General features: G+C 45.8%; 1 protein-coding gene across 1 annotated transcript; it reads right to left on the bottom strand.

Moving 5' to 3' along the window:
* Nucleotides 1–3556: 3556 nt before the first annotated feature.
* On the bottom strand, nt 3557–12020 carry C23H1orf50 (chromosome 23 C1orf50 homolog). The gene is made up of 5 exons (XM_041737848.1): nt 11888–12020; nt 11655–11779; nt 5201–5287; nt 4351–4482; nt 3557–4002 (listed from the first exon to the last, which is right to left on the bottom strand). Exons 1-5 carry the CDS (start codon nt 12012–12014, stop codon nt 3805–3807), a joined length of 669 nt encoding a protein of 222 aa, XP_041593782.1. The 5' UTR covers nt 12015–12020; the 3' UTR covers nt 3557–3804.
* Nucleotides 12021–12201: the final 181 nt, after the last annotated feature.

Raw genomic sequence — 12201 nt, 5'->3', positions numbered from 1 at the left:
ATTTTTTTTTTTTTGAATCACTGGTTTTTGTTGTTGTTGGGTTGTTTTTTGTTGTTGTTTTGGGGTTTTTTTGTTTATTGGGGTTTTTTTGTTTTTGTTTTTGTTTTTTTTTTTGCTCAGGTAGTTAGGAAATGTCAAGAGTGAGGGGGATTTGTATTTTTAAAAGATCAAGCTGATGGTTGTATGCAGAATGGATTGGAGAGGGGACCCAGGAGAAGCGGGGATGCCAGCTGGGGAGGTTATTTTGTCAGGGCTGAGAGTCGAGTCCAGATGTGTGACTTTATTTTTTTTTAATTTTTTTTATTTATTTATGATAGTCACAGAGAGAGAGAGAGAGAGAGAGAGAGAGGCAGAGACACAGGCAGAGGGAGAAGCAGGCTGCATGCACCGGGAGCCCGACGTGGGATTTGATCCCGGGTCTCCAGGATCGCGCCCTGGGCCAAAGGCAGGCGCTAAACCGCTGCGCCACCCAGGGATCCCCAGATGTGTGACTTTAACCTCACTATGCATATCCACTTCGTAATACTGCCTCCTTCACCTGAGGCCGTCTTTTCTCCCTCTCAGCAGAGCGCTGTGGCAGTGATTGCAAGATCTGCTCAATGACTTCTGCCTTCTGGTATCCACGCCCTTGTGTAATTCCCTCCTGAGTGTGGGCTTGCCTATGACTTGCTCCTAAATGACAGGATACAGCCAAAGGAGAGGTCACTCCTGTGATTCAGGCTACACAAGACTGGGGTGCCTGGGTGGCTCAGTCGATTGGGTGTCTGCCTTCAGCTCAGGTCATGATCCCAGGGTCCTGGGATCGAGCACCGCATCAGGCCAAGCAGGGAGCCCGCTTCTCTCTCTCTCTAATAAATAAATGAAATCTTAAAAAAAAAAAAAAAAAAAGATTAGACAAGACAGTAACTTCCGTCCTGCTGGCAGACTTGCCCATGTGGGCTTTCATAAAGTTGCCGTGTCGAGGAGACCCATGTGGCAAGGAACTCAAGTCAGTGTTTGATTACTAGCCTGTGGGTAGACAGAGTCAGCCTCCTCAATCCAACACCCTTGAGGAACTGAAATTCTGCGGACAACTTAAGTCAGCTTGGACATAGGTCCTCCTCCAGCCTTCAGATGAGAACCCAGACCTGACCAATAATCGGACCGTGGCCCATGAAGCCGAGGGCCCGGGCAGGTGTGCCTCAGCTCCTGACCCAGAGAAACCATGAAATCATAAATGTGTGTTCATTTAAAACACCATGTTTCGGGATCCCTGGGTGGCGCAGCGGTTTAGCGCCTGCCTTTGGCCCAGGGCGCGATCCTGGAGACCCGGGATCGAATCCCACGTCGGGCTCCCGGTGCATGGAGCCTGCTTCTCCCTCTGCCTGTGTCTCTGCCTCTCTCTCTCTCTCTCTGTGTGACTATCATAAATAAATAAAAATTTAAAAAAATTTAAAAAAAAATAATAAAACACCATGTTTCTGTCTTTAAAAAAAAAAAAGGGCAGCCCCCAGTGGCGCAGTGGTTTAGCGCCGCCTGCAGCCCCAGGTGTGATCCTGGAGACCCTGGATCGAGTCCCACGTCGGGCTCCCTGCATGGATCTTGCTTCTCCCTCTGCCTGTGTCTCTCCCTCTCTCTCTGTCTCTATGAATAAATAAATAAATTCTTTAAAAAAAAAAAAAACAAGCCATGTTTCTGGTCACATGCGCAGCAACCGATGACTAATAAGCACTTGCTCACAATATGTCATTACCATGCAGGTCAGAAACTTGGGAAAACCTTGGAAACTTTCTGGGATCAGAATCAACTACTATACCACTCACTAGTGGGAGTGTGTGTGTGTCTGTGTGTGTGTGTCTGTGTGTGTGTGTGTCCCCTAAGCCATCCCCACCAGAGGCTTTTGCAGCTGACTCCACAGAGCCTCCCTCCGTGACCTGAGTGACCAAGTATCACCTGGGCGATCCTGTCAGGTACTAGCCCTGTCCTGTGCGAGGTCCTCTTGGACCATTTACAGCACCCAGTGAGGAAAGGCCGTGAAACCCGGGATGGGGTTGGGTGTTACCAAGCCGATGAGCACAAGAGACATCCACACCCAGGCGAGAACTTGGGCAACTGCCGTTTCCAGTACACCTCTCTCCTCTTCCGGCTTATCATGATACATTACACGGCCTGGAGGCAGTCCAGCCACACTGGATATGCTGTAAATTTAGGTAATTCCACCAAACAAACAAAGTGAGGTAGAGTCCCACAAGAGTCCAGTCTAGAACGAGAGTAACTCAGCTGCTAAATTCTTGAATAATTCAGGTCAAAGAGTTTTAATCTGAGTTAACTGAGTCAACAGGTTGACTGTTGTTCTTGTTTCTCACCCACTATTCTCTCTCCCACGAGATTTTAAAGCTGCGGTTTAGATAGATCTGGCCTGCTGCAGATGGCCAACCTGTGGCTCTCGTCCTGGGTGCAGCGAGAGTAGACTCAGGCAGTGGGCAGTGGCAGCCTCTCACAGCTCTTCCAAGTCTAGAATCCTCTAAGATCACAGGTCGACCTTCCCGAAACCTGCCTACTGCTGCTGCTTCAGATTCTCCAGTCACTCAAGCGAGGCAGAAGGAGCAAGAGGCAGGCCAAACCTCACCCAAAGTGCAAAATACCCTAATTGCACAATCCTAGTCTAGCCAAACCGAGTGGTTCGTCATCCTCCATTACCTAACATTCCTATTCCCAGATGCCTCTGAAGCTGGAACTACACTAGCCTCAACCCAATCTTTTTTTTTTTTTTTTTTTTTTTTTTTTTTATGTTTTAGTTTAAATCCTACTTAGTTAAAATATAGTGCAATACTGGTTTCAAAAGTAGAATTTAGGGCAGCCCGGGTGGCTCAGCGGTTCAGCGTCTGCCTTCGGCCCAGGGTGTGATCCTGGAGTCCCGGGATCGAGTCCCTGTCGATCCTTGTGGAACCGACTTCTCCCTCTGTGTCTCTGCTTCTCTCTCTCTGCGTTTCTCAGGAGTAAATAAATAAAAATCTTTTTTAAAAAAATGTTTAAAAAAAAGTAGAATTTAGTGATTTATCACTTACGTACAACACCCCGTGCTCATCGCAACAGGTGCGGTCCTTAATCCCCATCACCCATCTGGCCCATCTCCTACCCACCTCTCCTCCAGTGACCCTCAGTTTGTTCTCTACAGTTAAGGGCCCCTCTCACGGTTTGCCTCTTTTTAACCATGTTCAACCTCAACCCAATCTCAAACGTTGCCGGGTACAGTAAGATGAAAAACAGTCCTCTCTGGAAAATGCCTCATCAACCTTTACATGGGAATAAACTCTTCTTTCCCTAATGCTCTGACTTGTGGGAGAACAGATGGATATAAAGGAAAAGGGAAGTGGCCAATACTCTGAAAGTGACTGACTGGGTACCTGTGACCCAGAGAGGATCCCGAGACTGATATGATTCACTACCATCCTAACTAAAAGTAAGAACAGCAGCATTTATATTCACACAACATCTCTTTTCTTTGTTTTTAAGACTTTATTTGAGAGAGAAAGATAGAGAGAGGGGGAGGAGTGGAGGGAGAGAGAGAGGAGGGGGAGGGAGAGAGAGAGGAAGGGAGAGGGGCAGGGAGAGAGAGAGACAGAGAGAGAGAGAGACAGACAGACAGAGTACGCACCAAAGGCAGACGCTTAACCCACTGAGCCACCCAGGCACCCCACACAAGGTCTCTTTTCAAGAAGTTCATGATTCACCCACAACACCTCAATTCTCAGGCCACCTCCCATCAAGGCAGAGAAAGAGGCCAACAAAGAGGTGACAGGTCCTTGTTATGGGAGCTGTTTATCAGAGTCCACTCTCCTGAGTCAGTCCCTGGAAAGTGGGTTCAGTGCTTGGAGGCAGGGCCGCTGGCTGGCTTAGCAACTTGTCCACTATGTTGATTTTAGCATCATGCTTCTCAATGTCCTCATATGGAGTCCAAGACAAGTCATGTTGTAGCTTGTAGGCACCAAGGAAGTCATGTGGACAACTTGTACCCCATTCCTGGAGAAGGCAAAGAAGACAGTTCTCATCGGGGGAGAAGGTAAAGAAATTGGGCTTATTTCCTCACTTTACGCTACAAATTTCTTTTTTTGGTTTTCCACTTCAGACCAGTCAGAATCATCTTCATTGCCTCACACATCCGACACCTTCCTTAACAGAGATAATGACTGTGAAATAATTTACGTGTATTTTTCATGTATATTTTTTAAGAATCACGCCTGGGCTCACAACACCTCCAATTTTCTAGAGAACATTTACTAAACCCTTAGGCCTACATTTTCAGACACATACAGCCAAGAATTTCTCAAAGACTAGAGTAGATTTTTGTGCAAAAATAAATGTTCTTACCTTTGGAGAAATAATAGAAAAATACTGTTGACCACTCTCCCGTTTATAAAGGTAGTAAATGTTGCCAGGTTTTTTTACTATATTACAAGCTACATGGTGCAAGTCAGCATCCCTGTGAGCATCTTCCAATACCTAAGAACCAGGGAGATGTGAAAAATTAAGTATCGGATGTAACAGGCACTCACATCCTGTGATTATCTCTCACTGGAAACTACTTAAAGCTTAGGAACTGCTTTCCCAGGATGCCTGGGTGGCTCTGCGATTGAGCAGGTCGTGATCCCGGGATCCGGGATCGAGTCCCACATCGGGCTCCCTAAAGGGAGCCTGCTTCTCTCTCTGCCTGTGTCTCTGCCTCTCTCTGTGTCTCTCATGAATAAATAAATAAAATCTTAAAAAAAAGAACTGTTCTCCCATAGACTTAGAAGTAGGTTCCAAATGATTCTGAAGAGACCAAAGTTGGACTATGCTACTAAACAGTACAAATGCCTTTCAAATAATTATATTTCAAAATGTTGAACATCACTAGCTTTGAATGGCTTTTAAATTTCTTTCCTATTTTTCTGTACTAAGTACATTTCTTTCATAACTGAGAACCTATTTTCCCCTCAAAATGCCTTACTTCACACACACACACACAAAAAAAAATGCCTTACTTCACTGAAATGGTCTCCCAGTGAAAAAGCTGATTTTACTCCTAACCTCTTGGGCCTCTTCTATTTCACTCAACACTTCTATATTTCTAGGAGGTTCTACTGAAGAAGACAGGTAAGTTAAACGACGAGAAGCAAGATCAGTCAATCCTGTGAATAAAATGAAGAAAACAAATGCCTGCCTAAAAGCTGTTACTTACCTTCCTAGCTTGTTCTTGTAAATGTTGGATTTGCTCAGCTATGACCATCAGTTTGTTGGTGGCATTCGCTCGGATGAATTCGTCAGCCTAAAGGAGACAAAACCAAAGGGTGGGTGGAAAAAGGGCAGACTTCTACGATGTTCTTCTCAGATCCCAGCGTGAGGAGTTATCTCAACCTCTTTGCTGATGCCTAAAATATTCTTGTCCTCACCATTCCCCCATGAGCTCCCACCCATCTCCCTCATTCCCCACCCAGCCCAAATAGCACTGCTTATGAGAAGCCTGACATGCCCCACACCACGGAGCTAAGTCCTCCTTCTTTTCTACGTCCCAAGCTTTCTATCCTTTTCACTCTATATTCTAGTCACACTGAACCTCTGCAGTCCCCAACATGCCCTGCTCTCACAGGCTACCAAATACACTGAATATGTTGTCTCCTTGATATGATGTGTTCTCCCTCTTACTCTTTGCCTGAGTAAACCCACTCATTCCTCTGGTCTCCATTTGTTTTCTGTTTAAATATTTCTGAAATCAGGGACGCATGGGTGGCTCAGTGGTTGAGCGTCTGCCTTCGGCTCAGGGCATGATCCCGGGATCTGGGATGGAGTCCCACATTGGGCTCCCTGCAGGAAACCTGCTTCTCCCTCTGCCTACGTCTCTGCTTGTCTCTGTGTATCTCTCATGAATAAATAAATAAATCTTTTAAGATAAATAAATAAATATTTTCTGAAGTCAGGGAAGGGTCTTACAATAAAAATCCAAAGACATCTGTGATTTGGCTTTTATCACCTGTTATGTAGGAATCCAGCTATACACAGAAACTACCTATTAATCTGACCATTACTTTGAATTATTAACATCAAACCTAGTTACATTTTAACTTATACTTGCATTCCTAATTGTTACCTTCAAATGTATTTTTAAAGACTAGGATGTAGACCTGAAACAAAGTTGTAATGTACACACAAGACTGCTTCTCATGCCCTAGGAAATGCAACTGAAGGCAATGGAAATTGCTTAATAAAATAAATTGAATAATTTTCAAAGCCAGAGACTGGTGTGACCAATATCATGTACTGGGAAGGATTATCACTCAGGCATCAGAAATCTGTCAAAGACTACTTGTTTACTTTTAGGAAAAGCCAATTAATGCCCAGTTTTATACAACTAAGGAGAAGAAATGAGGATGTTAAATTTGAACTAAGAAATATTAAGAGAGGGGGATCCCTGGGTGGCTCAGCAGTTTAGCGCCTGCCTTTGGCCCAGGGTATAGTCCTGGAGTCCCGGGATCAAGTCCTGCATCGGGCTCCCTGCATGGAGCCTGCTTCTCCCTCTGCCTGTGTCTCTGCCTCTGTGTATCTCATGAATAAATAAAATCTTAAAAAAAAAAAAAAAAAGAAATATTAAGAGAGTTTTCTGGTTAGTTAAGGAAGCGCAAGGTATAAGGCAGCATCACACAAGAACATCAACAACTGAGTAGACGGGGTCAATGATTTATCTGTTCCACAAACAGAGATTGAACAACCACGGTGTGTCAGACACCATGCCAGACCCCGGATGCACTGGCAAATATGAGAAAGAGGTCCCTACCTCTGCAAGATTACAGCTTAATACACATGCCTTTAGAATATGAATCAAGTCAGATGCAACGAAACGCCGGGACACCTGCACCCCGATGTTTCTAGCAGCAATGTCCACAATAGCCAAACTGTGGAAGGAGCCTCGGTGTCCATCGAAAGATGAATGGATAAAGAAGATGTGGTCTATGTATACAATGGAATATTCCTCAGCCATTAGAAACGACAAATACCCACCATTTGCTTCAACGTGGATGGAACTGGAGGGTATTATGCTGAGTGCAGTAAGTCAATCGGAGAAGGACAAACATTGTATGTTCTCATTCATTTGGGGAATATAAATAATAGTGAAAGGGAATATAAGGGAAGGGAGAAGAAATGTGTGGGAAATATCAGAAAGGGAGACAGAACATAAAGACTCCTAACTCTGGGAAACTAACTAGGGGTGGTGGAAGGGGAGGAGGGCGGGGGGTGGGGGTGAATGGGTGATGGGCACTGAGGGGGGCACTTGACAGGATGAGCACTGGGTGTTATTCTGTATGGTGGTAAATTGAACACCAATAAAAAATAAATTTATTATTAAAAAAAAAAAGACTTCTTGAGGTTTAGAGACGCCTGAGTGATTCAGTGGTTGAGCGTTTGCCTTTGGCTCAGGTCTTGATCCTGGGTTCCTGGGATCAGGTTCTACACAAGGCTCCCCACGGGGAGCCTGCTTCTCCTTCTATGTCTCTGCCTCTCTCTTTCATGAATAAATAAAATCTTAAAAAAAATAAAAATAAAAATAAAATGTTGGGCTTCTTTGGGAAAAAAAAAAGAATATGAATCAAGTAACATATGTAATTCTTAATTTTCTAGCAGTTGAGTTAAAAGTACAAATAAGTAAAGTTAATTCTAATGATACATTTTATTTAACCCAGTATGTCAAAAAACACCATCATTCCAACATATAATCACTATAAAACAAATTTTACTGAGATATTTTACATTTCATATTAAGTATAATTTTTATACTTACATACTATCAATTGGGATGCCAAATTTTGATTGGAAATACTCAATCTCTATTTGGACTTCATAAATTTACAGTTCAAAGAGCTGTACTTTGCTTGTTCCAAGTATACTTAAAACTGTTCAATGATTCAATCGATTAGCAGCTTTTAAAATGTAAATTAGTTAAAATTAAATAAAATGTAAAATTCAGTTTCTCAGCTGCACTAACCATACATACATTCCAGGTGCTCAAGAACCATATGTGGCTAGAGGCTACTGTAATGTACAGCATAGCTCTGGTGAGTAATACAGACACCAACCAGAAAGACAATTAGAGCCAGTATTATACGGACTCAGAATAATGATGTGCTACCATGAAACAAACAACCATAATTAATGAGGTAGAAGCAGATCAAAGGTAAGAAGTGAGTGAAGTAACTGGTTTAATAACAGGGAGTGATGAGGACTGCAGGGATTGGAACACATGTGTAGCCTAGAGGCAAATTCAATGTAATAGTACGTCATTTGGATGGGGTGGGGTATGGCCTTCCACAGGCAAGGCCTTACCTTACAGAGGATGACAATTGACTTGGGTCTGAAAAAGGAAAGGGCCAGGGACCAGGTCATGCAAGGCCTTATGGCCCATAGTGAAAGTACTGCACTTTGTTCCAAAGACAATGAGGGGATCTTGTGGCCAAGGAGTGAGTCGGTGGTTTCTAGAGCTAAGGCAGTTCTAGGTTAGAAAGTGGCCTCATTGTTAGTCTTTTTCTTAAGTTGGTAGCAGCAAATCTCTTCCTTGTAAACAGAAGAGACTAATTCAAACAGAAATGAGAAGAGGATTTATAATGACTAAACACAAGCTCCAGCCCCAATCACGCTGAGGCCCTTCACATATATGATCTCATTTGGTTTTTATTACACCTTATGTAGTTGGAGATGGTAACTTCAGGCTCATGTTAGGAATTATACTCGGAGAGGTGAAGCCAACCTCTCCAAGGGTTCAAAGCTAATAAACGGCAGTTGAAGATCTGAACATAGATCAGTCTGATTCCAAATTTCATGCCTTAATACCAGACCTCTTGAGCTTTCTGTACACACATTAACACGGAAATGGCTGATAGGCATGCTGATAAGCAGTCGGTCCTGCTAGAAAATACATGTCAGGACACAGACAGTAAATACGCTTGATTCAATCTGTTTGTCTCTAGTGTTTTATGGCAGCTGCTCAATAGTGACAGACAATATTGGAGAAAAGGAGGGAGCACAATGATGCACCCTCTATATTTCACTAGATTATACAATGAAGGGCAAAAACGGTGTTCCATCTTTCTTTGTTTCAGGCTACCGTAATAAAGATGACGGACACTCAGTAACCCGTGAGAATGTTTGCCTAAGCTTTGGACCTGGTTGCCTCCCTCCCAATAAGTGATCCAATCAAAGAGACATGATAGTCTCCTAATCCGTGAAAGTTATACTTTGCTCCCCACCTCTCTAGAAAAGAGAAGTCACAAAGTTTGAATCAAAGGCAACTTCCTAGGCATTAGAATACTTCTTAATTAAAAAAAAAAAAAAAAAAAATCCCAGCCAGGGAATGCCTGGCTGGCAGTCAGTTAAGCACCCAACTCTTGGTTTCAGCTCATGTTGTGATCTCAGGGTCATGAGGCTGAGACCTGCATCAGGCTCCATGCTCAGTGTGGAGTCTGAGATTCTCTGTCTCCTTCTCCCTCTGGCCCTCCCACTTGTGCATGCTCACTCTTTCTCTAAAATAAATCTTAAGAAACAAAAAATCCTGAAATACAGAGATGTATGTGTGAGGGAATTTGAACACATTAATTATTAAATAATTTTGAGCAAAATACAGACCTTTGAATTTAGGCAAGGCCAAATGTGATAGTGCATACAGGGTGAAGGGATATTGGAAGCATTAAAGCAGTAGGGCCCTACAGCTACACAGTGAAGAGGGTTCTACAACAGGAAGTCTTGATAAATATAGATGGAATTCGGTTTTTCATAGCTTTAGATCTACGAGCTTTCCTAGTTGAAACTCTGCATTTTACAGATAAAGAAGCTGAAGTCCAGGGGCGCCTGGGTGGCTCAACTAAGTTAAGCGTGAGACTCTTAGATTTTGGCTCAGGTCATGACCTTGGGGTCCTGAGACTGAGCCCCAAAACAGCTTATCGCTCAGCAGAGAGTCTACCTAAAGATTCTCTCCCTCTCCCTCTCCCCTTCCCCCCCCTCAAATACATAAATCTTTAAAAAGGAGCTGAAGTCCAAAGAAAAATAATTTGCTTCAAGTTAAATGTAAGTTAGTATGGAGAGTGGGTGAGGGTGGGAAGACTGGGTTGCTCAGTTGATTGGTTGCTCAGTTGATTAAGTCAAAGATTCTTGATCTCAGTTCAAGTCTTGATCTCACGGTGGGGAGTTCAAGCTCCGCCGGGCACCACAGTGGGTCTGGAGCCTACTTTAAAAAAAAAAGTCAGCCCAGGTGGCTCAGTGGTTTAGTGAGGCCTTCGGCCCGGGGCATGATCCTGGAGACCCAGGATTGAGTCCCACATCAGGCTCCCTGCATTGAGCCTGCTTCTCCCTCTGCCTGTGTCTCTGCCTCTCTTTCTCTCTCTGTGTCTCTCATGAATAAATAAATAAAATCTTAAAAAAAAAAAAAAAAGTTAAAAGTGGGATTAACATGCAGGTGTCAGGGATCCCTGGGTGGCGCAGTGGTTTGGTGCTTGCCTTTGGCCCAGGGCGCGATCCTGGAGACCCGGGATCGAATCCCATGTCAGGCTCCCCGTGCATGGAGCCTGTTTCTCCCTCTGCCTATGTCTCTGCCTCTCTCTCTGTCTCTCTGTGACTATCATAAATAAATAAAAATTAAAAAAAAAAAAAAACATGCAGGTGTCCAAACTTCCAGTGTTTTTTCTGTTATTTCATATCTCTTTTACTTTTAGCAATGAATATCTAAGCACTGGCCTTGGGAATGTTGTGTCCAGTAAATAACAACACAGAACAAAATTTAAGAGCCCTTGTCCTTCTATATGTTTAGTTCTCAAAGTGTTCAGGTCACAGATAAATTTCTCAGAGGAAGCAGTTTAAAGTAAGTGGACTATGCACCCCTGCAAAACCTGCAGCGATAGCGCGATCCACAGAACTTCCATAGGAACTTCTCTTCATGCCTCAAATGGGAAGAGTAACTTCTGTCCTGCCTACCTTGTGGGGCTGTCCTGGGGCCCAAATGAAATACTGAATATCCAAAGTGCTGTGCAGAACTTTCCACCAGATTATAGGCACTCATACTGCAGCTGAAGGAGCCTTTGGTCTTAGAAGATCAGAGTTGGGGTCAGGCTACCAACTCCAAACGACACCCAGCTTCCCCGTGTTGTAAAATAGAGACAAACCCGGTGGTCCGGGTTGCTCGGGTCATGATCCCAGGGTCCTGGGATGGAAACCAGCACTGGGCTCCCTGCTTAGCGCGGGGGGGGGGGGGGGGGGGGGGGGGGGGTAGGTCTGCTTGTCCCTCTGCCTCTGCTCCTCTTTCTGCTTGTGCGCGCGCGCTCTCTCTCTCTCTCTGTGTCACATAAGGAAATAAAATCTCTTTTTAAAAAATGGAGACGGGGCAGCCCGGGTGGCTCAGCGGTTTAGTGTCTGCCTTCGGCCCAGGCCGTGACCCCGGGGTCCCCGGATCGAGTCCCACGTGGGGCTCCCTGCATGGAGCCTGCTTCTCCCTCTGCATGTGCCTCTGCCTCTCTCTGTGTCTCACGAATAAATAAATAAAATCTTTTAAGAATAAATAAATTAATTAATCAATAAACAAATGCGACCCCAGGCTGTGAGGTCCCCGTCGTAGGACGCAGGCCAAAGGCGGCCGAGCCGGCTGCGCGGCCGCACCTCACCTTCTGCACCTGCTGTGCGAGCGCCACGAGGTCTAGGGGGTCCCCCGCCCGGTGGGTGTGGTAGGGGCTCAGCAGGGCCAGGCCGCCGGGGCTCGAGCTGCGCTCCACCAGGGCCGCCGCCGCACCTGCGCAGGAACACAGCCCGTGAGCACCCGCCCTCGGCGTCCCGCGCAGCCCCGGGGACGAGCGGCTCCGCGAGGGCTTCTCTCCCGCCTGACTCCCGCCCTGCCTACCTCCCCGACCCGTGGCCGGCCGGACCACTCCGTTGGCCGGGACCTCATCAGCCGGGCCCAGCGCGGCAGCGCTCGCCATCACACCTGAGACCTCCCCGCACCCTCGCGCCGCCCGGCGGAAGAGCATGCGCACAAAGGCCCGCGGGCGGGGCTTCCGCCTTCCCCAGCCATTGGACAACACCGCGGGAAGCCCCGCCCAGAGGCGGGGCCACGGCTGGGGCTCGGCGGTCCAGCCCTGCGTGGAGTCAGAAAGGCGGTGCCAGCTCCCTGGGCATGCGCGGCCGGGCTTGGGGGCGGGGCTTCGGCCGGGGGCG

This window comes from Vulpes lagopus, chromosome 23 (assembly GCF_018345385.1).
Source record: "Vulpes lagopus strain Blue_001 chromosome 23, ASM1834538v1, whole genome shotgun sequence".
Taxonomy (NCBI): Eukaryota; Metazoa; Chordata; class Mammalia; order Carnivora; family Canidae; genus Vulpes; species Vulpes lagopus.
The sequence above is the reverse complement of the archived record's forward strand: the minus strand, read 5'-3'. Positions and strand labels throughout refer to the sequence as shown.

Excerpts from the sequence above, each read along its gene's own strand:
- C23H1orf50 (XM_041737848.1), bottom strand. The coding sequence starts at position 12,014 with ATGCTCTTCCGCCGGGCGGCGCGAGGGTGCGGGGAGGTCTCAGGTGTG. Across the intron at positions 11,780-11,887 it reads GCCGGCCACGGGTCGGGGAG|GTGCGGCGGCGGCCCTGGTG; the intron begins GTAGGCAGGGCG and ends GTTCCTGCGCAG. Across the intron at positions 4,483-5,200 it reads TACAAGAACAAGCTAGGAAG|GTATTGGAAGATGCTCACAG; the intron begins GTAAGTAACAGC and ends CCTGGTTCTTAG.